General features: G+C 37.6%; 1 protein-coding gene across 3 annotated transcripts in view; it reads right to left on the bottom strand.

The window, feature by feature from the left end:
- Positions 1–24,926, bottom strand: part of Atad2b (ATPase family AAA domain containing 2B) — a 132,108-nt gene that overhangs the window by 47,267 nt on the left and 59,915 nt on the right. For all 3 annotated transcript variants that reach the window (XM_028875559.2, XM_037198134.1, XM_028875563.2), the window contains exons 14-18: positions 23,759–23,918; positions 21,068–21,158; positions 16,154–16,465; positions 11,501–11,636; positions 6,806–6,992 (exon numbers count right to left, since the gene is read on the bottom strand). In XM_028875559.2, the coding sequence (XP_028731392.1) occupies positions 6,806–6,992; positions 11,501–11,636; positions 16,154–16,465; positions 21,068–21,158; positions 23,759–23,918 (886 nt within the window). The remainder of the gene's footprint in view (positions 1–6,805; positions 6,993–11,500; positions 11,637–16,153; positions 16,466–21,067; positions 21,159–23,758; positions 23,919–24,926) is intronic.

Below are 24,926 nucleotides of genomic sequence, written 5' to 3'. Positions count from 1 at the left end.
GGCACACAGGTAAAACCACAGAACACGTAGCAACATACAGATTAATAAAAATGGGCTAAGTTTAGTTTTAAGAGCTAGCTAGTGAGAAGCTTGAGCCATAGGCCATGGCCATATGGTTTGAAAGTAATATAAGCCTCTGTGCATTTATTTTTGGGTCTGAGTGGCTGTGGGACCAGGCGGAACACAGGAAAACTTCCAGCTACAACTGGCCACATGGTGATACAATAGATAGAAATGGGTTAATTTAAGATGTAAGAGCTAGCTAGTAATAAGCCTGAGTCACAGGCCAAATAGTTTGTAATTAATATGAAGTCTCTGAGTGATTATCTTATAAGCTGCTACGTGACTGGGCAGAACAGAGAAAAGGCTCGGATTATGCCGTCAGTCAGGTGGTAAAGGAAGTTTTGCTGTACATTTTGCATGTGTGTGTTTTAAAGAACAGTTAACACCATCCAACCAGCATAGAGAACACCACAAGGGCTCTTCTCCCTTTCATCTTATCATGCATAAAAACACACCATTTTAAAGGTTATTTAAGACTTATTCCCTCTTTTCATGTTCATACTACATTATTAAATACCCAACTAACTTTGTATTAATTATGTTAGAGGGTACCAGTGGGTAAGAAAAACCAAATGACAAATTCAATTCCAAGAACCCATGTTAGAAGGAAAGAACCACCTTCCAAAAGGTCTCTGGCCTCCACATATATATGGTACAAATGTGTGCACATGCATATATACAAGTAAGTAAATAAATGTGAAAAATCACACACATTAGAAAAACACATGCCAAGAGTAACTTGCCACAGACTGACCCTTCAGTTACACATTTCCTTAGAGTTGATACTCAGGACACAGTCCTGGTCCCAAAGTCACCAGGAGAGAGGCAGAAAAGAAGGAAGGGGTACAGAAGAGAAGAACTTTTTTTTGTTGTTGTTGTTGTTGTTTTGTTTTTCGAGACAGGGTTTCTCTGTGTAGCTTTGTGCCTTTCCTGGAGCTCACTTGGTAGCCCAGGCTGGCCTCGAACTCACAGAGATCCGCCTGGCTCTGCCTCCCGAGTGCTGGGATTAAAGGCGTGCATCGAATGAACCTGGAACTACACCCTCTACCCTAGGATGTTTTCATATCTACTTACAACCAGATTTGCTGACCTTTATGAGTTACTTAAAAAAATAGTTTTACTAAATAACAATCTCTTTGGAGAACCTGTTGAAAAAACTACTACATTTATAAATTTTAAAAATCCTAGCCGGGTGGTAGTAGCGCACACCTTTAATCCCAGAACTCGGGAGGCAGAGGCAAGCGGATCTCTGTGAGTTTGAAGCCAGCGTAGTCTCCAAAGTTCCAGGAAAGGCGCAAAGCCACACAGAGAAACCCTGTCTCGAAAAAGGAAGAAAAAAAAAAAAAACTTGTCTGGCAGTGGTGGTGCGCACCTTTAATCCTAGCACTCAGGTAGTTCTCTGTGAGTTCAAGGCCAGCCTGGTCTACAGAGTGAGTTTAGGACAGACAGGGCAACACCAAAAAAAGGTCTGTCTCAACAACGCCCCTGCCGGAAGGGGAGGGGAGGGGAGGGGAGGGGAGGGAAGGGGAGGGGAGAGAGAGGAAATCCCAATGTGCACTGAAGACACAAACAAACTGTGCATAACTGGTGTCTGGCAGTGCTCAGCGAGTCTTGGTCTGGGCTGTCCCACGGCACAGCCCCAGGCAAGGCCTTATCCAAGCATGAGCTTCACAGCCAAAGGGGGAAACCAAAGACCTCTATAATTTTTCTCCTACTGAATGATACCTCTCTCCTCCACTTTCCTCATCAACAATGCCAAAGAAAGAGAGAGCCAAAAGTGAACGAGAACAAAGAGTATGAGGTTAGAATTCCTATTCAGCCCAGTCTGACTTTTCTTAACCAAGCCTAGACTCGCGGGCTTCTGAAGCTACAGTTCACTACAAGCTGGCCTGAGTACCCCTTATTCATGCTTTACTACCCTAACCCTGTAACCTGAGTCTCAATACACAGACAGCAGATGCCCCAGACAACTGCAGAACAGACTCTCTCATTTGAAAATGGCCTCCTTTTAATGTGACTTTTTTTAAGTGTCATACACTTAAGCTCCAGCTCCGCTGGACCTTGTGGAATCCTCTTACTCAGCCTTCCAGATTGCTGGAATTACAGGTGTTAGCCAACACAACCCACCCAATTAGTCTTGTTTCTGGTTTCGTTATTTAAAGAAGCGGGATCTGGAGAGGGCTGGGAAAGACAGCTTACTGGGTAAAGTTTTTACCACCAAGCATGAAGACCTGACCTTGACCCCCACCGTGAACATCTAAAGGCACACATGGCAGCATGCACTTGTAGTTCCAGTGCGGGGGAGGTGGAAACAGAGGATACCTGAAGCTTTCTGACTAGCCAATTTGGCCTGATCAGCCAGTCCCAGGTTGCACGCACGCACGCACACACCCACGCACGCACCCACGCACCCACCCTTCCTTTACTTTCCCATATCAACCTGTGTAAAGCAACCTCATCTTTGCTGATGGCCTCTGTGGTGGTAATCTAATTGTACTGAAATGTGATTTTGATTGTATGTTAATAAATAAAGTTGCCCGGGGGTCAGAGCTATTGGAGACATAGCAGGAGTGTGGCGGTGGTGGCACACGCCTTTAATCCCATAGATATCTGTGTGTTCAGGGATATAGCCAGCATTGGAGACATATGCCTTTAAGACCTAGGGGGCTGTACATTCAGACAGTGACGAGGCAGTCACGTGTTTTGGTTTACAACCAATGAGAAGGCAGAACAAAATACTTTAAATAGACGAACAGACAGGAAATAGAGCCCTCTTTCGGGAAGCTGGGACACCGCAGGCAGAAGGGTGAGATTTTGGCTCTGAGCTCTGACCTCTCGGCTTTTTCTTTTGCATTGTTTCTGTGTTTCTTACTTAATAAGACGGTTGGTTACATCAATATCATAGTATATCATAAGCTATACAGACTTGTTTTACAAGCCCTCTATTAAAGGACTTTCAGTTTGTTTTATGAATTATTTGGTTTGTCAATATGCACAAAGCCATGATACATATCCTATGCATCTGACAATGAATACTTGTAGCTAATATATCTTTAGGGGAAAATTCATAAATATATAATGCATAATTCTGGCTCAAAAGTATATGTACTTTAAATTTTGTAAGTAAAAAAAATGCTAACAATACTCTGAAATAGTTAAATATATTTACATTTAACTAAATACAAATATCCAACATCTCCAGTGTTTCCATAATTAAGTTGTTTTTACTAACTTTAAACAAATCTTATGACTTTCATTTATATATAAGGGTAAAAATCTTTTTTAATTTGTTATTTTTTTTCTCCTTATAAATACAAAGTATTTTTTTTTCTTTTTTCTTTTTGGCTGAGGTGAAGAGGATATTAAGATAGGTACTCACAATATAGTCTGGACTCATCTTGAATCAATCTTGATATCCCTGCCTCAGCCTTCAGAATGCTGAAAAATTCAGGTGTGCACCACTATACCTTCCTATGTTTTGCAAATTTTTGTTAGACTTTTATTCTTTCTCTTTTTAAATTTAATTTAAATTTAATTACTATTTATATTTAATAAACTTGTTCTTCATATCTATATAACAAATATATTTTTCATCAGGCTACATCTGTTAATTTTATTCATTTAAAGAATATATTTGCTATGTAAAATTTAAATTTTTCTGTAGTCAAGTTCATTTGGGTTCTAGTTTTTTGTACATTATTTAGAAACTAATTTCTTAGGCAAATGATGATAAGTATGTGGATCTTGTAAGTTCTCCTAGTGCTTTTGCAGTTCCAAGGCTGATCTAGAATTTGTTTGCATTTACATATACAAACAAGTAGGAAATGGAATTATTTTGTCTTTCTACTGTTCCTGTTAAGGACAGTCAGTTTTCCATGACCATTTACTAAATAACCCTTTTCTTCCATATTACTAGTATGAACTGTATTTGTAGTGGCCACCATCATTATATACTATTTCTACAGAGGTCAGGTTTGGATGTTTTTGGTCCTATTACTTTGTCTATTCCTGAGAAGTGAAAATTTCTTATTAATGTCATTCTAGTATACCTATAAAAATCTAGCAAAGCTCCTTTATTGCACTCTTTTCTCTAGAATTCACCTTGTGACTCTCGTGTTTATTATCTAGAACAAACAGAAATCTTGTTAGGTTGCTCCCTCTAGATTATAGTGGGATTATAAATGGGCTTACACTTAAAATTTAGGTATAATTCATTTGAAAAGAATTCACAACATTCTCATTTTGGTATTAGCAGTAATGTAACTATTAACCACAATTATGGTTAATGTGTTGAGAGCGCTGTATACCAAGCCTGTGTAATGTATTTATTTTAATACAATCTTATGCTAAGTATCATTATCTTCATTTCATATGTAAGGAAATTAAGATTCCATTGGGTTAAGCAACTTGTTCTAGGTCACAACATTGAAGCTGTGTAGCTGAGGTTCTAGTCCATTTAATCTGATTTGGTCTACACCTGAAGGGAAGTATGATAAAATAATTTAAAACAAGGTGGTTATTTGTTTCTTTTATTCAACTGTCTCTTTTAACTGAATTTTATTTTTCTTAGGCCTTGCATATTACCTCATTCAGTTAATTCCTAGGTAAACTTAGTTGCCGTTTTAAATGATCCTCTCTATCCAGTCTATTTCTAACTTACTGTGATTAATATAAAAGAAAGCTACCAACTATATATAGACCATTAAGTTTGCAAAAGCCTACCTTATAGAATCCTCTCATTGTCCTGAACAATTTTGAGTTGCTACTGTAGATTTTCCAAAAGCTGTGATATAATAATATTTATAATCCTTTCCAATATTTAAATACCTCAATGCCTGAATCGGTCTTGTGTGCCTTAATTAACAGTCTATCTTGTTTTCCTAACAGGCTCCATTAGAGATGTTTTCTTTATAACAACTGCCTAAGTGAGGTTGGTCTTAGCAGCACTCGGTATTTATGTGAAAGGCTTATGGCTGCTGTTTTTGACAGTCTCTCAGCATTCCTTCTCTCCTATGCTTGGAATAGTTTAGAATCAGAATGATAGTATAGTAAAATAATTCACCGTGAAACTGTCCAGGCTGAGTGCTTTTGACATTTTTTAATCTCTTCTTCCATGGTTAGTGCTGTTGAGGTTTGATCTTTTCTAAAGTTAAATTTGGTGATTTTTACTTTCCTGGTACAGCATTTGGATATTCTTTAAGTAACACTGAATAATTCTCTTACTTGTACAAACCTGCAAATTTTTCTCATATCCAGAAGGAAAAGCATGAGCAAACATAAAAGTAAATGTTATCAGAAAAAAATCACAGTTAAGAGTGTCAGACTGGGGGCAAATACTGGCACACAGCTTTGCATTAGGATCACAGTCTAAGAAAGAACCCTTTACACAGGTCTTTATAAGCAGTGCTATTCATGAGTAGAAAACCGTGAATAAAAGACAAATTAAGTCAATGCCACTATAAACTGTTTAACAAACATGTATTTCCTGCTGTAAATGTCCCATCTGAGAATGACTTTCAGTTAAATAACTACAGCACAGTTACCAAGTATTTATAAATGCCACACCACTAGTTACACAAGCCATATAGAAATAGGCAAAATATTCATCTCATTTATTAGAAACACCAATATTCAAATATTTAACAAGCACCTCCTGGTTAGAACGCTATCAGACACTTCAAGTCCCAGCTACTAAGGAAGAGGAGACCAGGAGTTCCAGGCCAGTTTGAACAACTGAGCAAAACACTTCAAAATGAAGGAAGTGCTGGAGAGTTGGCTCTGTAGTCAAGTGCTTGCCAAATAGGCCAAGAATTCAACTTGAGATCACCAGAACCCATGCAAATGCTGAGTGGGCATGGTGGCCCACTTTTATTATCAGCCTCAGAGGGCAGAGACAAGAAACCCCCAAAGCAAACTGGCTAGCAAGATTGTCTATCCTGGCAATCTTGAGTCTGGTTGAGAGATCCTAGTTCACTGAATAACAAGGAAGTAGTACCCAAGACATATCCCAACATCAATCTCAGGACTCCAGACGTACTTGTATTCACAACCATGCCTGCCCACACACATGCAAACATGAATGCACACAGACATGAAAATGGAAAGACAAAAAGAGAAGGGGGAAACTCTAATGATCTCTCACTATGTGAACACTGTGCAGAGATACAGAAATGGTTGCAACATGGTCCTCCTTGGACCAAAGTTTATTTACCTTAACTCTCCATGGTTCTAGAATATATTTTTGGTTGTATATAAAAACCCCAGCAAATGTAAATAGCCCCATCTAGAACTCTGCTTCATAAGCCATAAGAATTTCAGAAGAATTGAAAATCAAGTAAGAAAAACCCTATAAACTATTACTACAAATGTCCACGGTTTAATTACTATCACCATTCTATCGTAAGTCAACTGACATCTCAACTACACATTATTCTCCTTCCTTTGATGAGGCTCTAAGTAAAGACAGTCTAAACCATCTCTACAGACACAATTTTGAAAAGGGGATCCAAAAAGGCAAAAATGCTTTTCTTTCCTTGAGATATTACATTTTCAGTAAGTATCATTTAAACACACACACACACACACACACACACACACACACACACAAAATGAACTCATTTTTAAAGTATACACTGTACTAACACAGGAATATTAATCAATAGCTAATAAAAAGTTAGTATTCATCATCCTCTGAAAATTCCTTAGCTTACCCACTATGTGCACACTAGCAAGAAAAACATACCTGTGCACACGATTCCTCAGGTGTCTTGGCACTGACTGAGTAAAGTGCTGGGAGGTCAAGCCGATGCACAGAGAACCTTTCTAGTGTGTGCAGAAGTGCAGGAGCAAGGTGAGAAGTTTGACCTGAACCTCGTTCTCCAGACAGTAACAAGCGAGGCCTGTAAGAGGTTGGCTGATGATATGGTGACCTGTAAACACAATAGTGATTTTAAAATTCTGAATATTAATATGCATGAATCAGCAAGGAAAATATTTCTATGAAAAGAATCAAACTTCAAATTCATAAAACCTATTCATCTTAGTACAGTCATCTTTTTCATTACTCATGACTCTAAAACACTATCTATGACTATAGTAAGAACCAAGATGTGTAAGTATAAAATCCATTCTAAAAGAAAGAAAAATTAAGCAATTTTTCATCCTATCACATTATATATATTAACTTGGAAAGTACAAGACTATATCATTTAGCTATTAATCGAACAGGAAGAATCCCGACAAAGAAATACATCTGGGGCAAGAGAATCCTTGTTTCAAAAAAAAAAAAAAAAGAGTAAAAGGCTTTTGAGAATGGACTTGAAGGAAGGAAGACCTCTGACCTCCACACATGCATGTGTACCCACATGAACATACAAACAAAACCACAGAACAATGGAGCAAAACAGGCATTCCAGGAAACAAATAACATTAATTGAATTTTATATAAGAAAAACAGCATGTGGGGCTGGCAAGATGGCTCAATGGTTAAGAGCACATATTGCTAGTACAGAGGAACAGGGTTGAATTCCCGGTACCATCGTGGTGGCCCACAACCACCTGTAACTCCAGATCCAGGCAATCTGAAGCCCTCTTCTGACTTCCATGGGCCCCAGGCACACATACACATAGGCAAAACATACACATATAATAAAATGTAAATAAATCTAAAAAAAATTAAAAGAAAAGAAAAGCAGCACCAAAAATGTAATAAAGATGGATTTTAAGTCTTCAAATACAGGGCATTCAGAGCCTCATTTTTTTGAGACAGAATTTCTCTGTGTAGTTTTGTTGCCTGTCCTGGATCTCACTCTGTAGACCAGGCTGGCCTCGAACTCACAGAGTTCTGTCTGGCTCTGCCTCCTGGGTGCTAGGATTAAAGGCATGCGCCACCGACACCTGGCATAGGTAGATATCTTAAAACAACATAAATATATCCTAACATGAAATTACATTCCCAGAATAATGAATTAAAAAAAATAAGTTACAGAAATGGGGAGATGGCTCAAACAAAGGTTTGCTGATTTTCCAGAGGACCTGAGTTCAGCTACCAGCACCCAAGTCAGGAGGTTCACAACTGCCTGTAACTACAGCTCCAGAAGATATCTCTCTCTCTCTCTCTCTCTCTCTCTCTCTCTCTCTCTCTCTCTCTCTCTCTCTCTCTCACGGACAGATAGATAGATAGATGGTATTTTAAAAGTAAGTTACATTAAATTTTGGGAAGAAATACTACGTAAGTCTAATTATAAGCACAAGGGGAACGGAACATGAAAGTATAGTCAACAAATATTTCCTTCAGTTGCTGAGGGTTAAATTTTTACTTTCTCCATTACTTGAATTTTCTACAGAATATATCATCTTTCCAATCAGAAAAAACAAAGCTATTTTCATTTGTAAAACCTCAGAAAGCTCTGTTTCTAAGCCACAATGGTAATATAAAAGAAGAAAGAAACTTATTTTCATCCATACATCTTTATCTACTTTTTCTTAAATTTAAAAACAGATTTCAGTACTGTTTTGGGAGACAATTCCCAGAAGCCTGTCAGCCAAGTCCCAGGCAGCATGACTGCAGAGCCGCACTACACCAGGCTTTCTTACCACTGCCTTGTGGAGCACTGACCCAGCATACTAACACATGCTACTCAAACAGAAAGCAAAACAAAACCAAACAAAACAAACCAAACAAACAAATTTATGTATACTCCTTGCTAAAGGCCTTTATTTTCATCTGCATGCTTCTTGAAAAATACCATATGGTCAAATCACCCAATGAAAATATGACTATTAACTAATGAAGCTTTTTAAAAAAAAAAAACTATTTTAAGCCAGCACTTGAGAGGCTGAGATAAGAAGATGCTGCAAATCTATGGTAAGGTCTGTAGTCAATATGGGACTACATTGTGAATCCAAGACTAGCCAGGGCTATACAGCAAAACCTTATCTCAAAATAAATAAAATCATTGGAGGTGGGGAGATTACAGGAAATAAATAGCACAGAGCCTGGATCTATAATCCACTAAAAAGGACTCTGGACTTTTAAGTTGACATGTGCTTCAGTTTCCTCATTCATAAAATGACACCACAAATACATGGCTTATGGATGCAGCACATGTCTAGCTTGTAGCAAGTCTTCAGATGTCACCTCCCATTCCTTCATTCTCATGTGAACATCAACTGTGACGACATGTGCTGTAAAGCTTCCCTGCACTTCCCAGCAGAAATTTTACTTTCATGGAACACATAACAAAAATGTCTTCAGACTAAAAAGCAACTTGTGTCTAGCTCCACCTTATGCTTTTAGCATCAAGTCTAAGTCCTGGCATACCATAAGCAAACAGAAAATGTTTTGAATGAGTAAATAAAGAGATAAACTACTGACTATTACTGAAGCATCTAAAAAGAAAAGCCTGGTGCAAGAATGGCGGCAGGTACCTATTACTCCAGCACGCGGGTGGTGGAGATGGGAAGATGGGAGTGAAAGCAGCTTCAGCTACACAGTGAGATGAAGGCCTCCTGTCTTAAGAGAACAGGGGGCAGGCGGGCGGGGGGCACATGCTCCACAAAACAACAACTTAATTGGGAAACTAGAATAGCTTGTGTAAAGGAAGCTGAACTTAAACCCATATTCTAGAAAAGCTGAACTAAACCAATGAGCCAGACCAATAGCACACATTAAACCAGTAACAGAATGTTCCTAACAAAAAAAATCAAATACAGCTGTGGAAACAAGTTTTCTAAAAACAAAATCTATTTCTGTGTTCCTTTACTGGCAGGATCTATCTTACAACATTGAAATAAAGGACTTCTGATAATTTCCTATCATTTGCTAATGAATAATTCAAATTCTAACAACTAAATTTGTTTTAAAAAAAACTAAGCAACACACATACACACAGACAGGCCAGCCAGGTAAAGAGCAGAAAAAAGTAGTTTGCCTATGACTATCAACAAAAAATGATTTACAAAATGCTAGAAAAGTCTAAGAAAGCTTCCCAGGAAGTGGAAACAAAGAAAAAGAAAGTTCCTAATGAGAAGAGTTGGCTGTAAAGGGGGAAAGAAATGATTAAAAAAAAAATTTTAATGATAAACAAGAAAGGTTTAACAATGCATACAATCAATCAAATCAACTTTTCATCCCAATCTACAAGGGGAGAAACTCTTAATTCAGGTTGAAGGCTTAAACTTGTTCAAAATACTTTAAAGAACATGTAACCCATCCAAACATGGTAACTCCCATCTGTCATCCCAGCACTTGGGAGATTGAGGCAGAAGGATAAGTTTGAGGCAATCCTGGACTAACAACAAACTGAGGTATAGGCCAGCCTAAGGTTCAAAAAGAGACTATGGGGGATGGGAGAAGAAGAGAGAAGAGAGAATAAGAGAGAGAAGAGAGAGGAAGAGAGAAAGAAGACACATATGCAGTCTCCTGAAGACAGGGGCTTAAACCTACCTGAATGGAACTTTAGTATCCTTTAACTATGGTACTGATTATGTAAATGGAAGAAGTGATAATTTAGTATTTGAAAAGCACTTAGTCTCAATCTAAAATTACAATTGCATGAAAAATGTTTATTCACTATAGTATACAACCAAAGCTGCTATAACACAGACTGGAAAAAAATAAAAGTAGAAAAGCAATAAAACTCCAATTAAAAAAGGGTAAACTAATGCTCTGTTAAGAATAAAATGTTGCAGGGCAGTGGTGATGGACTGAGAGTCAGAGAGGTGGTGTGACCTGAGGCCACCTGCTGAGGGGCTGCCTGACAAGAAGTAGAAACCAGGCCCAGCGTGGTGGCGCACACCTTTAACCCCAGCACTCGGAAGGCAGAGGCACGCAGATCTCTGTGAGTTCAAGGCCAGTCTGGTCTACAGAGTGAGTTTTAGGGTCAGCTCCAAAGCTACACAGAGAAACCCTGCCTCGAAAAAAACAAACAAACAAACAAATAAATAAATAAATAAATAAATAAATAAATAAATAAATAAATAATAAAATGTTATTTGTTTAATTACTGAGCAATTTCTAATTCAAACTCTCTTTAGTACCTTTGGAATCTCTAAACCCTCATCTAAACTTATCAAAAGTTGATGTACCATGAATGGTGGTAAATATTTCTTAACTGTCTATTTTAGTTCAAATATAGGAGGGACAATGAGTTGATTTCCAAAGGTAATGATCCTTCCCGAGATATATATATATAAATTTTTAAAAAAACCTGCTTTTTTTTTTTTAAATAGACAAACTAGAATATAACATTCTCTTTCTTGGAAATAAACATTACCTAACTAGCAACGTAATTATTAACACACACACAATACACAAAGCAGACACAGTAAAAACTTTCCAGAACTGTATGCAAAAAAAAAAAACGCCTCAAGAATATAACTACCAATAAACTTCACTGTGTTCTAAAGTGAAAATAATTTAATATAAATTACTCACATTGTAAAGTGAAGATAAGGTTTAGCTATAGCAGCAGCTGGCGATGGTTTCTTTGGTGATCCTGAGTGACAACTCGTCTCAAAAATTGATAATGTATTCTCATCTTCACTATCATCTAAAATTAGAGTTTCTATATCTGTCAAAAGAAAAGCACAAGAATTATGAGTCTTATAAATTTGTGTAATAACAATGCTAAAGCTAAAGGAAATGGGGTTAAAAATCAAGTGGCATCAGCTAATATATTATCTGGCAAAAAATACAGATTAATCAAGCAAATTGATAACACTATAGCATTTTAATAATTTATAAATGTAAGTAACATGAGTCTATCACCTTGATAAAATTATTCACATTTACTAAAAACTGTAATTTGGGAAACTTTGCTGTCTTAATGGTCTGGGAAATAAATGGTGCCCTCATAAAATTCGCTCCTGTGAGTTCGAGTTGGACAAAACCAGCCTATTTCATATCCCATTCAGTTAAGGAGGCAGCTGAGCAAAGGCCAGTTCTTACAAAAGCAACAATAAGCAAACTGCCCTGTACTTTTTAAATGACATGTTTCAAACAAAGACTTGCCTAATTAAGATGACATTAGGGTGGAGAGAGTCTAGGAATGCAGAGGCAGATGGATCTCTGGGAGTTTGGAGCCAAGTTGGTCTATATAGAAAGTTCCAGGCCAGCAAAGGCTACTTACTGAAACCCTTCCTAAAAAACAAATAATAAAGAAAGGAAAAAGAAAAAATGGGGGAGCTGGAGAGATGGCTCGGCAGTTAAGAAAACTTGCTGCTCTTCTGGAGGACCAGAGTTCAGTTCCTAGCACCCATCTGTCAAGTAGCTAAAACTCGTATTCTAGCACCAGAAGATCCAATGCTTTCTTCTGGCCTTCACATAGCATATACTCACACAGACACATAAACATATATAAAAATAAACCTTCCTTTTAAGATTTTATTTATTATGTATACAGTGTTCTGCCTGCATATATGCCAGAAGAGGGCACCAGATCTCATTATACATGGTGGTGAACTACCACGGTTACTGGGACTAAGAGCCAGTGTGCTCTTAACCTCTGAGCCACCTCTCCAGCCCTGTTGCATGACATTTGATTGTACTGTGTAAAGATATGTCACTGGTTTAATAAAAAGCTGAATGTTGAAAAGCTAGACTTCTGGACAGAGAGAGCTCTGGTTGGAAAGGCAGAGTCACCAACAAGACATAAGGGAGGAGAGGTAAAAGCCATGAGTCATGTAGCAACAAGTAGATGAACAGAAATGGGTTAACAGCCAAAGCTATAGGCCAAACTTTCATAATTAATAAGTCTCTGTGTCATGATTTGGGGGCTGGCAGTCCAAGAAAGCCTGCTACACAGTCCCTATAAAAATAAATCTTAAAAAAAAAAATGCATACTGATCTTGCAGAGGATCCAAGTTTGGATCCCAGCAACCGCATCAAGAAGCTCACAATTGCCTTGATGCTCCATGGAGATCCAACACCTCTCTGGCCTCTGCAGTCACCTGCCTTCAAGTGCACATACCCACACACAAATACATGTTTAAAAATAAATTAAGACTTTAATGCACACACACACCCAAAAAACAAAAAAAATAAAATAAAATAAACCCACAGAGTTAGAAAGTCAATGTCCACCATTGTGTACCCATTCAAGTAGCATTAGTCCCTCCATGGGGCTGAAGGTTACCATTCAGTGAACTAACTACAACTAAAATTTCCACTGAGAGCACAATACACATGTCTATCAAAAGTGCCAGTTCGGTCAATTAGTGCAGTGCTCTACGAGTAAAAGACAAAGAACTGCAATTCAAAGATATCAGCTGTGGTCATAGCACAGTACACCTGTGATCTCAGCTACTCACAACACTGGGACTGGAGGATGCTTGAGCCCAGAGGCTCAAAGCCAGCCTGGTAACATAGCAAGATCCTACCTATGTCAAGGTTCTAAGAAGAGGGGTTTGGAAGGAGAGGGGGAGGCAGGGAGAAAGGGAATGCTTTAGAAAAACAGACACAGGACTGGGAAGACGGCTCAGTGGTTAAAGTGCTTGCCGTGAGTTCAGACCTCCAGACCCACATAAATACCATGGTATGGAAGCCCTCCTATAATCCCAGGCTCAGAAAACAGAAACAAAATCCACAGAGCAAGGTGGCTAGCAAGACTACATTATCTCTGGTTTGACTGGGTCTCACATCAATGAATTAGGCGAAGTACAATTAAGCATGGTTTCTGACAATTATATGCATGCCTCCACAAGAACACACACCAACATGCATGTGCACCCACACAGAGAACATACACATGCTAACTAACACACACATGAAAATGGAAAAATAAAAATGTTTTAAAACCTAAACATTAAGAAAACTAATAATTTCAAATTAATTGCGGGGGGGGGGGGACTTAAAAATCTTTTGAGTGATAATGTCACAAACAAGGAAAGATTCGGGTGTAAGGAAATATATTAAAAAATAAAACAAGCCAGAAAATACATATAAAGTAGTGGAAGACAAGGATTTATTTAAATAAAATTTAGTTGTTATCCTCCAATAATACATATTAGTTTTATTGGTTGGAAGTAAAGCATACTTTACACTTGTGAAAATGAAAGTTTATGGAAAAGGTAACAATGCCAGAAAATGGAAGTTCTCAAACAGAGAAAAAGAGACTATCAAAATCTCTCAGAATAAATGAAAGGTTTCTTTTTTATGTGAAAAGTTTTAGGTAAAGACACACACACATCATAGCTAAGCTAGGGTGATGGCTTGAATCTCTGTCTCAGAAAAAGACAAAAGGCATACACATCAGATACACACACACCACAGCAGAGAGCCTAAGTCACAGGTATGCACCAGGATAGTTGTCCATATCCTACCTGACAAAAAAATTCAGGAACAAAGTGTTCTACATAGTATTTTATGCAAAGTTTTCTTTTTTTAAAAGAAATTGCAGAATCAGGCTGAAGAGTTGGCTCAGAGGTTAAGAGCACTGGCTGCTCTTCCAGAGGTCCTGAGTTCAATTCCCAGCAACCATATAGTGGTATCTGATGCCCTCTGTGGCATAAAGTCAATAGAGCACTCATCTACATAAGTAAATCTTAAAAAAACAATTAAAGTCTCCAAAAAATATATTTATAATGATAGTCAAATTAATTAATATTCATGATTTACTGAATACATTCATTTGATATTCACTAAATAATGTCAATGATTCTATTATAATTCTTTGAACAATTTTCTATGTGGTATAAACTACACTCGAAATAAAGGAGAAATTAAAATAATCAAAATACATTATTTCATACCAGGCACACTCCTTTAGTCCCAGAACTTAGGAAGCAGAGGCAGGCAGATCTCTGTGAGTTTGAGGCCAGCCTGATTTACAAAGGAGTCCCAGTCCAGCCAGGGCTATATAGTGAGACCCTGTCTTAACAAACAAATAAAACGCTCACTGCTTCACCTTCAAACTTAGTAGTAGGTCTTATTTGATTTCAACATAAACTTAAATTTCTTTCTTTTTCCTTTCCTTTGAGACAAGGTTTCATATAGTCATGCTGGCCTTGCCCTCCAAATGTAGCTACGGATGATCTTGCTTCCTCCACCTCTCCAGTGCCGGGCTTACAGGTGTGCCCCACCATGTCCAACTTACACAGGGCTTCTGGCAAGCTAGACAAGCATGCTTCTCACCGACTTACATCTCCAGCATAAACTTCTATTCTTTTGTTTTTTCCATGAAAATTGGTGATTTTTTTTAAAAAAAAAAATGGCACTCTGATTTTATCTCAGGTTCAAAGTCTAATTAATCTTGAAGCTTAATTAAATTTAAAATTATGGACCATCAGGTTGAAATTAACTCCCTTGCCAACAGCTCACAATTTAATCAGCACAACGCACTAAAGAGTGTTGTGTCAATAACATCAAAATATATTTGATGAGCTGAATCCACAGAAGTATTATTATAATAATGCAGACCCAAAGCATAAGCTGTGCAGGCAGGCTCCCTGAGTTTGAGTTGGCTCAAATCTTACTGAGTGACCTAACATAACCCAAATTACTTTCCAAAGTGCCCAATCTCCTCCTCTATACATAAGGTAAACTAATTCACAGGATTGTGATATGGATTAATGAGCGATAATTTGTGCAAGCACTTTATAATAAGTGTAAATTACTATTATTATTATGGTCAATTTCCTAATTATAACACTCCCATATTAATATGGTTACACATAAAAGTGAAGAAACAGGCTGGGTGGTGGTGGTGGTGGTGGTGGTGGTGGTGGTGGTGGTGGTGGTGGTGGTGCACGCCTTTAATCCCAGCACTTGGGAGGCAGAGGCAGGCGGTCTCTGAGTTCGAGGCCAGCCTGGTCTACAGAGCGAGATCCAGGACAGGCACCAAAACTACACAGAGAAATCCTGTCTTGAAAAACACAAAGGGGAGGGGGGGGAGACAGAGACAGAGGAGAGGGGACAGAGACAGGGGGGAGGACAGAGACAGAGAAGAAACATTCACCAGGCAACCACCATATATAGGCAACATGCAAGTTCTGAAATAGTCAATGATGACTGACATAGATAAAGTTCTAACTAATCTTATGAGGAAACTTTTTTCCTGTTTTCACAATATAAAAAAGTAGTTTAGAGTACCTTCTTTCTTGTCGCTCTGGCTAATTTCTGCATGAGGAAATACTTTCTGCAGAACTGCTAAGATGTTGTTGAAGCTTCTTTCTAGCAAAGGCCTTATAATGGGGGACAGCGCCTGTCCTGAAGACATCACAGCACGTTGGGAAGCAGGCACAATGTTCTGCATCGCATGGTAAAAGTCTTGGGCACTGAGCACTATTGAGGAAACATCTAGCTGCAGTTTATGACTGCTAGCATAGATCTGGGGGTAACGCCTCCGAAGGGCAATCAGGGCAGCTTCAGTACACAGGGCCTTGATGTCAGCTCCACAGTAGCCTAATGCACAAAAGGAGACAAGTAACAAAGTTAAGTTCATTGTTCCAAGTACCATTATAGTTTGTTAATGCATACCTCTTTATCTAGAATAACACAAATCATCAATTATATACTGCTTTATTAGTAAAATTGAAACTGACACCTTAAAATCACCTGGCAAAAATGTTCACTTAAGACTGAAAATGTTTTTAAGTGTTTTAAATTAACAAAAACATAAATTAGCAATATTAATACCAAAGAGTCCGTATTGTATGCCCAAACCACTGGCTGTAATGTACAGCTTTCTTCAGGGCAGTTATCAAGGAATTAAGAGTTTCATTCCGCTTTTTCCTCGCTGTTCTTGATCAGCACTTTAACCCTAAGCTCTACACTGACACAGTTTTGGTCCTTCACTGATTTTATTGTGAGACAAAATCTCACTAAATTGCCCCAGCTGGCCTTAAACTTTTGAACCTTCTTCCCTGGCCTCCCAAGTACCTGTGATTACAGGCATGTGTCACCATTCTTGGCTTAATTTTTTCTAATATTACTAACTCCTTAACACATATGAAAGAGTGGTACAAAGGTGTGTATAAACAGAGTCTTCAAAAACTCATAATTTACTATCAGATCTGAGTATAGGGCAATAGTGGTTAACATGCAACTACCCAAAACACTGCAATTCACCCAACTCCAAAGGCATTAAAGAAAAGATTAAAGGAATAAACTCTCCAGTTTTCCCACACTGACATTCATTATATATCCATTTAATCCTAACAAATATATACTTTAAAAAAAACTATGATCTGCTAAAGGCCCCTGTCACAAAATAGAAAAACAAAGAAGTAGGGAAAACCTTCAGATTAGCCACAAACTGGCTTTTCCTATCAGCAATTAAAATAAATTTCACTTGGTCACAATTATTTGTTAAGCCAGCAGGGGGAGCCATTTGAACAAGTTATAGAACATGGTACCCTAAACTCAGAAAATTCTATCAAGTTTATCTTTCTCTTTACACTCCACATTGACCTTATGCAGCTTATAAAAACCAAAATGATACTGGTAATTATGGAAAAAAAATTTCTCACAAATTAGAGTAGAAAATGTAATCTGTGAGAATTTGCCTCAAAAACTAAACAGATTAAGCATAAATATTATAACAATCATCTACCTCCCAAATAATTCTTCAGAAGTTAGGTTTATTACTAGACTTCTATTTTATACTTCTCCATTAGTAAATCTTCTTTAAGTACATTTTTCTTTGACATACAGTTTTTACACTATTTTAACAAAATTGAATACAGAGTATTTGCATACAGTTAGAAAGAGGAAAATAAACAGCCATCATCAAGTAAGAACAACCACATTTATGTTTCTCATAAATACCTGCACAGTTAATGAGCACGCAGTGGTCCTCTTTACAACAGACCAAACAACAACTGCAGGATTATTTAGTCATAAATTCTCCAAGAACATAAAACTCTACATCTGCCATAGTAACATGCTAACTATATACATAAGCAGTATACTATTCATTCTTTCCTAATTTAGTCCACATATAATTGAGCTTATTAACAATAACAGGTCCCATTTTCTAAAATAAATTTTCAATGGATTATCACAATCAATAAACCAGAAAAGATGAGAAATATTTTCTTTACATTTGCTTGTGAGAAAGTGTTACAGGCTCATATTCTGTGGTTCTTCTTAAAAAAAAAAAATCATCAGAATGAAGAATAAAATGTAAAGATAAACGCAAACTCCTGGGCCCCACAACAGTGAATTATAATCTCTGAGGGCTTCAAATTGTAAATATGTATTTGAGGAAATGTTTAGCAATTACTCTGGCACACAAAAGAGTTGAGAACCACTCACTCATGTATGTTTCAGTAGACTGGGATACTGAACTAAGGGGCATCAGAAGACTCAGGCTAAAATTGCTACACTTTGGATAAACATCGGCCTCCTAGACAGGGCTCTGGCCCTGCTGCAATTCATAGTACACACACTTGTTCTCTCAAGAGTGTCTGGTTTAGAAAACAGATGATACCGGAGGTATACTACAAGCTTCTAGGAGTTAAAAGTTGATCTGTAAAAATAAGCGTCCATTTTCATAACCCAGACTTCCCCACTGCTAAGCAATGCTCTACTGAACACAGACAGACAGAAGCAAAGGAAAATGATCCTTTCATGTTACTATTAAGTTAGAATTTTTCTGAAGACTGAAACAAGGGACAAAATTTTCTTCTTTTTTGTTTTCATTTTTTCTTTTTTTTTTTTTTTATGATTTATTCAAGACATGGTTTCTCTGTGTAACAGTCCTGGCTGTCCTGGATCTCATTCTGTAGACCAGATTGGCCTTGAAATCATAGAGATCCGCCTGCCTCTGCTTCCCGAACACAGGGATTAAAGATGGGCACCACTACTGCTGAGGCTGTCTCAAAAAGCAATTTCAAAGAAAATGGAGGCCCACAATACAGATACTTCAGAGACATGATTTCTTTGTTTTAAGCCTCTCATTGAAAAGAAATAGAAAAAAATAAGAGTTAATCTTTTTACTAATTTTACATTCCGATTACTTTCGAAAACATTCTTGACACCAGTTTTTTTTTTTTTTTTAAGTTTCTTTACTATTTAAAAAACATACCTGATATGCATGCAAAAACCTCCGAGTTATTTCAAGGTAAAAGTTACCAAATCCATAGCCTATAAAAGGCGAAATTGCAGATACTCATCAAGATTGCAAAATCTTCTGTTAGGCATAAATTTCACTGAACTGAAACCATACATGTTGAAACATATTTGGGGTATATAAAGTAATATTCAAACTGAATTTAAAATTTTTTATTGTTCTATTCCTACTTGAAGACCTGCATTTGACTATTTTTAACATGAACTGGTTTCTTAAATGAAATAAATGCCATAATTGAACACATAGTCATTTAATGACAATGGATTTTTATGTCACTCTCCAGGAAGCTATTGGTATATACACAAATTTACATACTATACTGCCACCCCATGGAAAAGGGAAGGCAAGAGAAGTTTTTCAGTCCAGTAAGAAATTACATCATAAATATTTTTAAAGACCAAATACAAACTAAAATAAATCACTTGGAAAAGGGAGGAGTACTGATTGACCTTTAGAAACACAATATGGAAACTAAGACTCTAATATTCAGGATGAAGGATTAAAGTGCAGTGTGTAACATCTCAGATGGAAGGTAGGGTAATAGAAAGTGATTTTAGAATCTCTTAGGGAATTTCTAACTTCCTGAAGACTTCTGTATACTTCAGTTAAGGATCATTCTGTGACAGATTCACAGAAAAATCTATAGTTTCCCAGTCTGATCTGAACGCTAACACCACAATATGATAAATAAAAAGGGACAAATCTCTCAAAAAGGGAAAGACTGGTTTTTTGTTTTGTCTTTTAACCAAGTACCACCCTCTCCCATAAAGCAGCACAAGGCTTTGCAAAGATCAAGCCAAATGAACATGAAATGGGTTTGGCGCATGCTCTCTTATACCAGGCAAAGCTTAAACTGGAGTAGTGCTGGAGAGATTTACGGTTTCTCCTCACCAGAAGATGTCGAGGTCTTTGTGGTTCAAAAGCTGAGGGATGCTGCTTCGAGATGGAAGTCCCTGTGGATGAAGAGGATAATTCGGATGTAGCTAACTGAATGGACTAATGTTCTATTTAAGTTTTAATTATTTGATAGTGGATTACAATGATTTTTTTTTTTTTAACTAAGTTGTTCTTTTGGTTTTGGTAACTTTAAAGTTTTCCCAAGTATATGTTATTAGTGGATTTATTTAAGGGATTTCTTCATAATGCTTAAAATGATCATGGAGACAGGTAGCTTTTTCTTGTTTATTTGTTGTTTATATTTTGCAGAGTCTGAAAGGAAAATATGAACCAGGTTTGGTGCCAGCTCTCTTGCCAGGAGGAAGGAGGAGGGGAAATTTCCTTTGTATATATTGTTACTTACTACTCATCTCTTATTTCAGACCTAATTAGAAAGAAAGCCCAGAGTTCCATCTCATGTGGTTATCAATGCTCTCATCCTTGAAGACAGCAATGCTTATTTACTCTGTCAGGGAGGTTTTCTGCTGTGATGAACTGAAATGAAGATTTATAGTTGAGGCAATACTGGCGAATACCAGTAAGTTTTTTTCTTTAATAACTCCTCCCACCCAGCTTCCTTCTAGATCATAGGAATAAAGCTGAGCCCATTCGCCCTATCTATACAGCATAGGAGACTGCCGTTTGTCCCATCTACAAGAACCTTTTTCTCTTATGTTTGTTATTGCTAGTAAAATATCCGAGAAGGGATAATTTCTAAAAGGAGACACTGTAGTAATATGAAGGATATTCAGCATTCAATGAAAGCCATGTTACTACTAAGCTTTGTTCATCAAATACCTGATATGATGAAAACTGAATTAAGAAGTGTTCAAACTTTAAGTGAAACATTTCTATAACTTTTAAAAATGAATGCAGAGCCATCTGTCACAAAGTTAAAGACATAACTGTACTCATTCACATTTCAAAATAAGGGGAAAGGGGTGCTGAGCAGAACAGGCAATGACAGTCCAGAGAATTCAAAAAGGAGCACTCACCAACACATTTTTCTGCCAGTTCTCCTAAAAAAGCATCAGACAGTTTCGGATTCCAGTCCCTGGTGTGGATCTGTAAGATGTGTTTTCTGGCCTAAGAAAAAAGTACAGTGGCATAAGACAGCACTGACTTCTCATGTTTTAGCTGCAACAAATTCTGACTGTAACCCCCATACCAATCTGTTGTTAAAAGAAATTTAAACACCTTGGCATCCACATCAATGAGTTATAAAACCTAAGACTGTTGTCTGTTTCCCATGTTGAGACAGTTAATGTTCTAAAAGATAAAGAAACTTCAGTAATGGCATAGAATAATAAGGAAATCACCAATGTGTGACTAGACAAAGTTTTACTTTTCTGCCACATCACTTTTTAAATTTTATTTAATATTGTTAGGGGGTAGGCAGGAGTGTACATACACATGTCACATCATTTCACTCCTATGAACTTAGCACATTCCCCCTGTACTGGTAGGGACAAAAACCTATGCTTAGTTGTGAGATGTCACAAACTGATACTTGTCACATATCAAAGCACAAGTCCCCATTTTGGCCCCATCTCCCAGAATGAAGTCCACCTCCAGGCGCTGACACAGTCCTGGCAGCTGCATCTGGGCAATGAAAGTGAGACTATATCCAACCCCAACCCCACCCCAATGTCAAGGAACATCATAGAAGAAGAGGCAGAGGGTTTGGAGAGTGGCTCAGGGGATAAGAGCACTGGCTGCTCTTCCAGAGGACCTGGGTTCAATTCCCCAGCACCCACAAGGCAGCTCGCACCTGTCTGTAACTCCAGTTGCAGATCTAACATCTATCCTCACACAAACAGAGACAGAGAGAGAGAGAGAGAGAAAGAGACAGAGACAGAGAGACAGACAGACAGACAGACACACACACACACACACACACACACACACACACACGTAAATAAAACAGTGAAAAAAAGAATTAAGGGGCAGGAAGAAGGTAAGGGTGAGAGGATGAGTGCTATGACATGCTATTTGCTGACATGATAAAGTTATTCATGAATTCACAGCAACTATCACTGCCCGCACCAGATCTGCAAAAGATCAAGCCAGTCAAAATGGCAGCACAGATGAAGCGCTGCACAAAGCCCCATCCCTAGCTGAGGAGCAATTGGCAGCTGATGAGGGAGGAGAATAATTTTTCCTTGGAGGTGTACCACGGGTAGGTCGCCCATAGTCCAGTGAATGACCCCAAACCCATTTATTTTGTGTATATGGGCAGCACTAAGTACAGCACTCAGTGAGATACTTCTTTAAAAGGGTGAGGGGCCTAAGAGAATATGAAGTTGGGAGAATGGGTTGACAGTGAGGGAGAATCCGGGACAATTTGAAGGCAGAAAATGGGGGGCGAATATGATCAAACATATTATATGAAAGTATGAAAATCTCAAAGAATGAATTAAAAATATTTGTAAAGAAAGTTGGAGGGCTATATATGCTATGCTGACAAAGGTGAACTTAGTGCCATTTTAACCCTTTAATCTCGGGACTTGGGAGACAGAGGCAGGCCAGCTTGGTCTACAGAGAGAGTTCCAGGACAGACAGGGCTACCTGTCTCAAAAATAAATAAATAAAATAGTTTGTGGATCCAAATCTAAGTAAATAACAGGTGGTTATGCAGACAGACATCAAACTGAGGCATGAAACTATTCTGCAGAGGGTATCCTTTGCTTTTCTATAGTCCTAATTACCTACATCTAAGTATGTAAATCAGGTAATTCACCTGCAACAATATACACTCATACAATATATCTCATCTCAAAGATGAGTTCTCATGAAAATTTAAGAAACAAGTTAAATCAAACTAACAATAAAATTTCAAGTGCAATTAGGAAAGAAAGAACTTTATGACATACTAAACATTTTCTATAATAAATGGCCATATATTATTCTGTCTTAAGGGAACATTCTTTAAATACTACATCTTTAAATACAACAAATACAATGATTAACATTTTGGGCACAGAATATTTATGGATATTTTAGGGAGAGGTGGCAGGAGAGATCGTTCGGCAGTTAAGAACACTCACTGCTCTTTCAGAGGACCCAGGTTCAATTCCCAGCACCTACACAGTGACTTATCTGTAACTCCAGTTCCAGGGAATCCAGTACCCTCTTCTGGCCTCCATGGGTACCAGGCATGCAATCAGTACATTTACATACATGGAAAATACTCATACTAATAAAATAAATGTTTGTAAAAGTTTATGGGGCCAACTAGAGGCACATATTAAGCATACATGATAATTGCCTCAATGGGAGGAGAGGCAGCAAATAACCATCTCCAGGAACCCAACCAGGAACTTTCCTTTCGCTAAGGTTATTGACATTCTGGTAAGTGCTAGAAAAACAAAAATGAACTGTTCAATAATATCACAGTTTGCTGCTATTGTTCCAGTTGTTTTACAATACCACATAGCCCAGGCTGGCCTCAATATAAAATTCTCATACCTCAGTCCTATAGTGCATTAACAAGAAATGTAACACAGGTTGTTTGTTGTATTAAGTAAGATATCCCATAAGCAAAAAATTAACAATGAAAATATAACCTTCAAAGTATATGTTTTGTAACTGAGTTACAAAGATACTAAATATGTATGTGTATATTGTGTGTGTGTGTGTGTGTGTGTGTGTCAACAACAACAATTAAAAAAAAAACCTACTCTTACCCTTTGATCAGGCAGGTTGAAAAGGAATTCTCTGTCAAAACGACCAGGTCTCCTGAGTGCAGGATCTATAGAGTCAAGTCTGTTTGTAGCACCAATAACAACAATTTCACCTCTATTATCTAATCCATCCATAAGAGCAAGAAGGGTTGATACTATAGAGCTGTTGGGGGAAAAAGTCCACGTAAAACTTAAGGAAAGGAAAAAATGTAAACATTGATGCTAATAATAATTCGGTCTTAATTGCACCACAAATACATAATAATATAGAGAAATCAATATTAAAAGTGCACAGAAGATGCAACAGACATCTAAACCACAGCAACCAAAAGGATGAGGATTAAAAAAAAGAGAAAGAAAAGATAACACTGAAATTGAAATCCGAGCAGCATGTGCAACTCCATGACAAAGTCCAGGAGTCAGAGATCAGACTGGCCAACATATCAAGACTATCTCAGAAGGAAGGAAGGAAGGAATTAAAATCTTAAAAAAGCAAGTCAAAGAACACTTGCTTAGCATACACAAAACCCTGGGTTCAATGTCCAGAATTACAAAATATAATGGCAAGATTATTATAAATGGCTCAGTGAGTAAAGCCATTTGCCAATAGGCCTGATGATCTGAGTTTGATCCCCAGGACCCACACAATGGGAGGAGAGAATTGACCCCTGAAAAGTTGCACACCTTCCTAAGCATATCATGGCATGCACACATGTGTACCCACAAAAATAATTAAATATAATAAAAATTTTAAGTAAAACTTTCCTGCATCAAAGGATGTAATCAAGAATGTGAAATGAGGGGGTTGGAGAGATGGCTCAGCAGTTAAGAGCACTGGCTGCTCTTTCAGAGGATCTGGGTTCAATTCCCAGCACCCACAAGGCAACTCACAACTGTCTGTAATTCTAGTTCCAGGGGATCTGACACCCTTACACAGACATACATGCAGGTAAAATACCAATGCACATAAAATAAGAATAAATAAATCATTTTTTAAAATGCTTTTTAAAAAAAGAACATGAAATGACAAGCCAAGAGAACAAGAAGCTATTTGAAAATTATATATCTTGCCTCAAGTAAAAAATATATAACTACAATAAATGATCAACGCAAATAGTAAAATCTAAATATAGGCAAAGGATTTAAAAAGCAATTCTCCAAAGATTGCATG

The sequence above is a fragment of the Peromyscus leucopus genome, chromosome 22, assembly GCF_004664715.2.
Source record: "Peromyscus leucopus breed LL Stock chromosome 22, UCI_PerLeu_2.1, whole genome shotgun sequence".
NCBI lineage: Eukaryota > Metazoa > Chordata > Mammalia > Rodentia > Cricetidae > Peromyscus > Peromyscus leucopus.
Note: the sequence above shows the minus strand (reverse complement) of the source record. Positions and strands in the feature narration are given on the sequence as shown.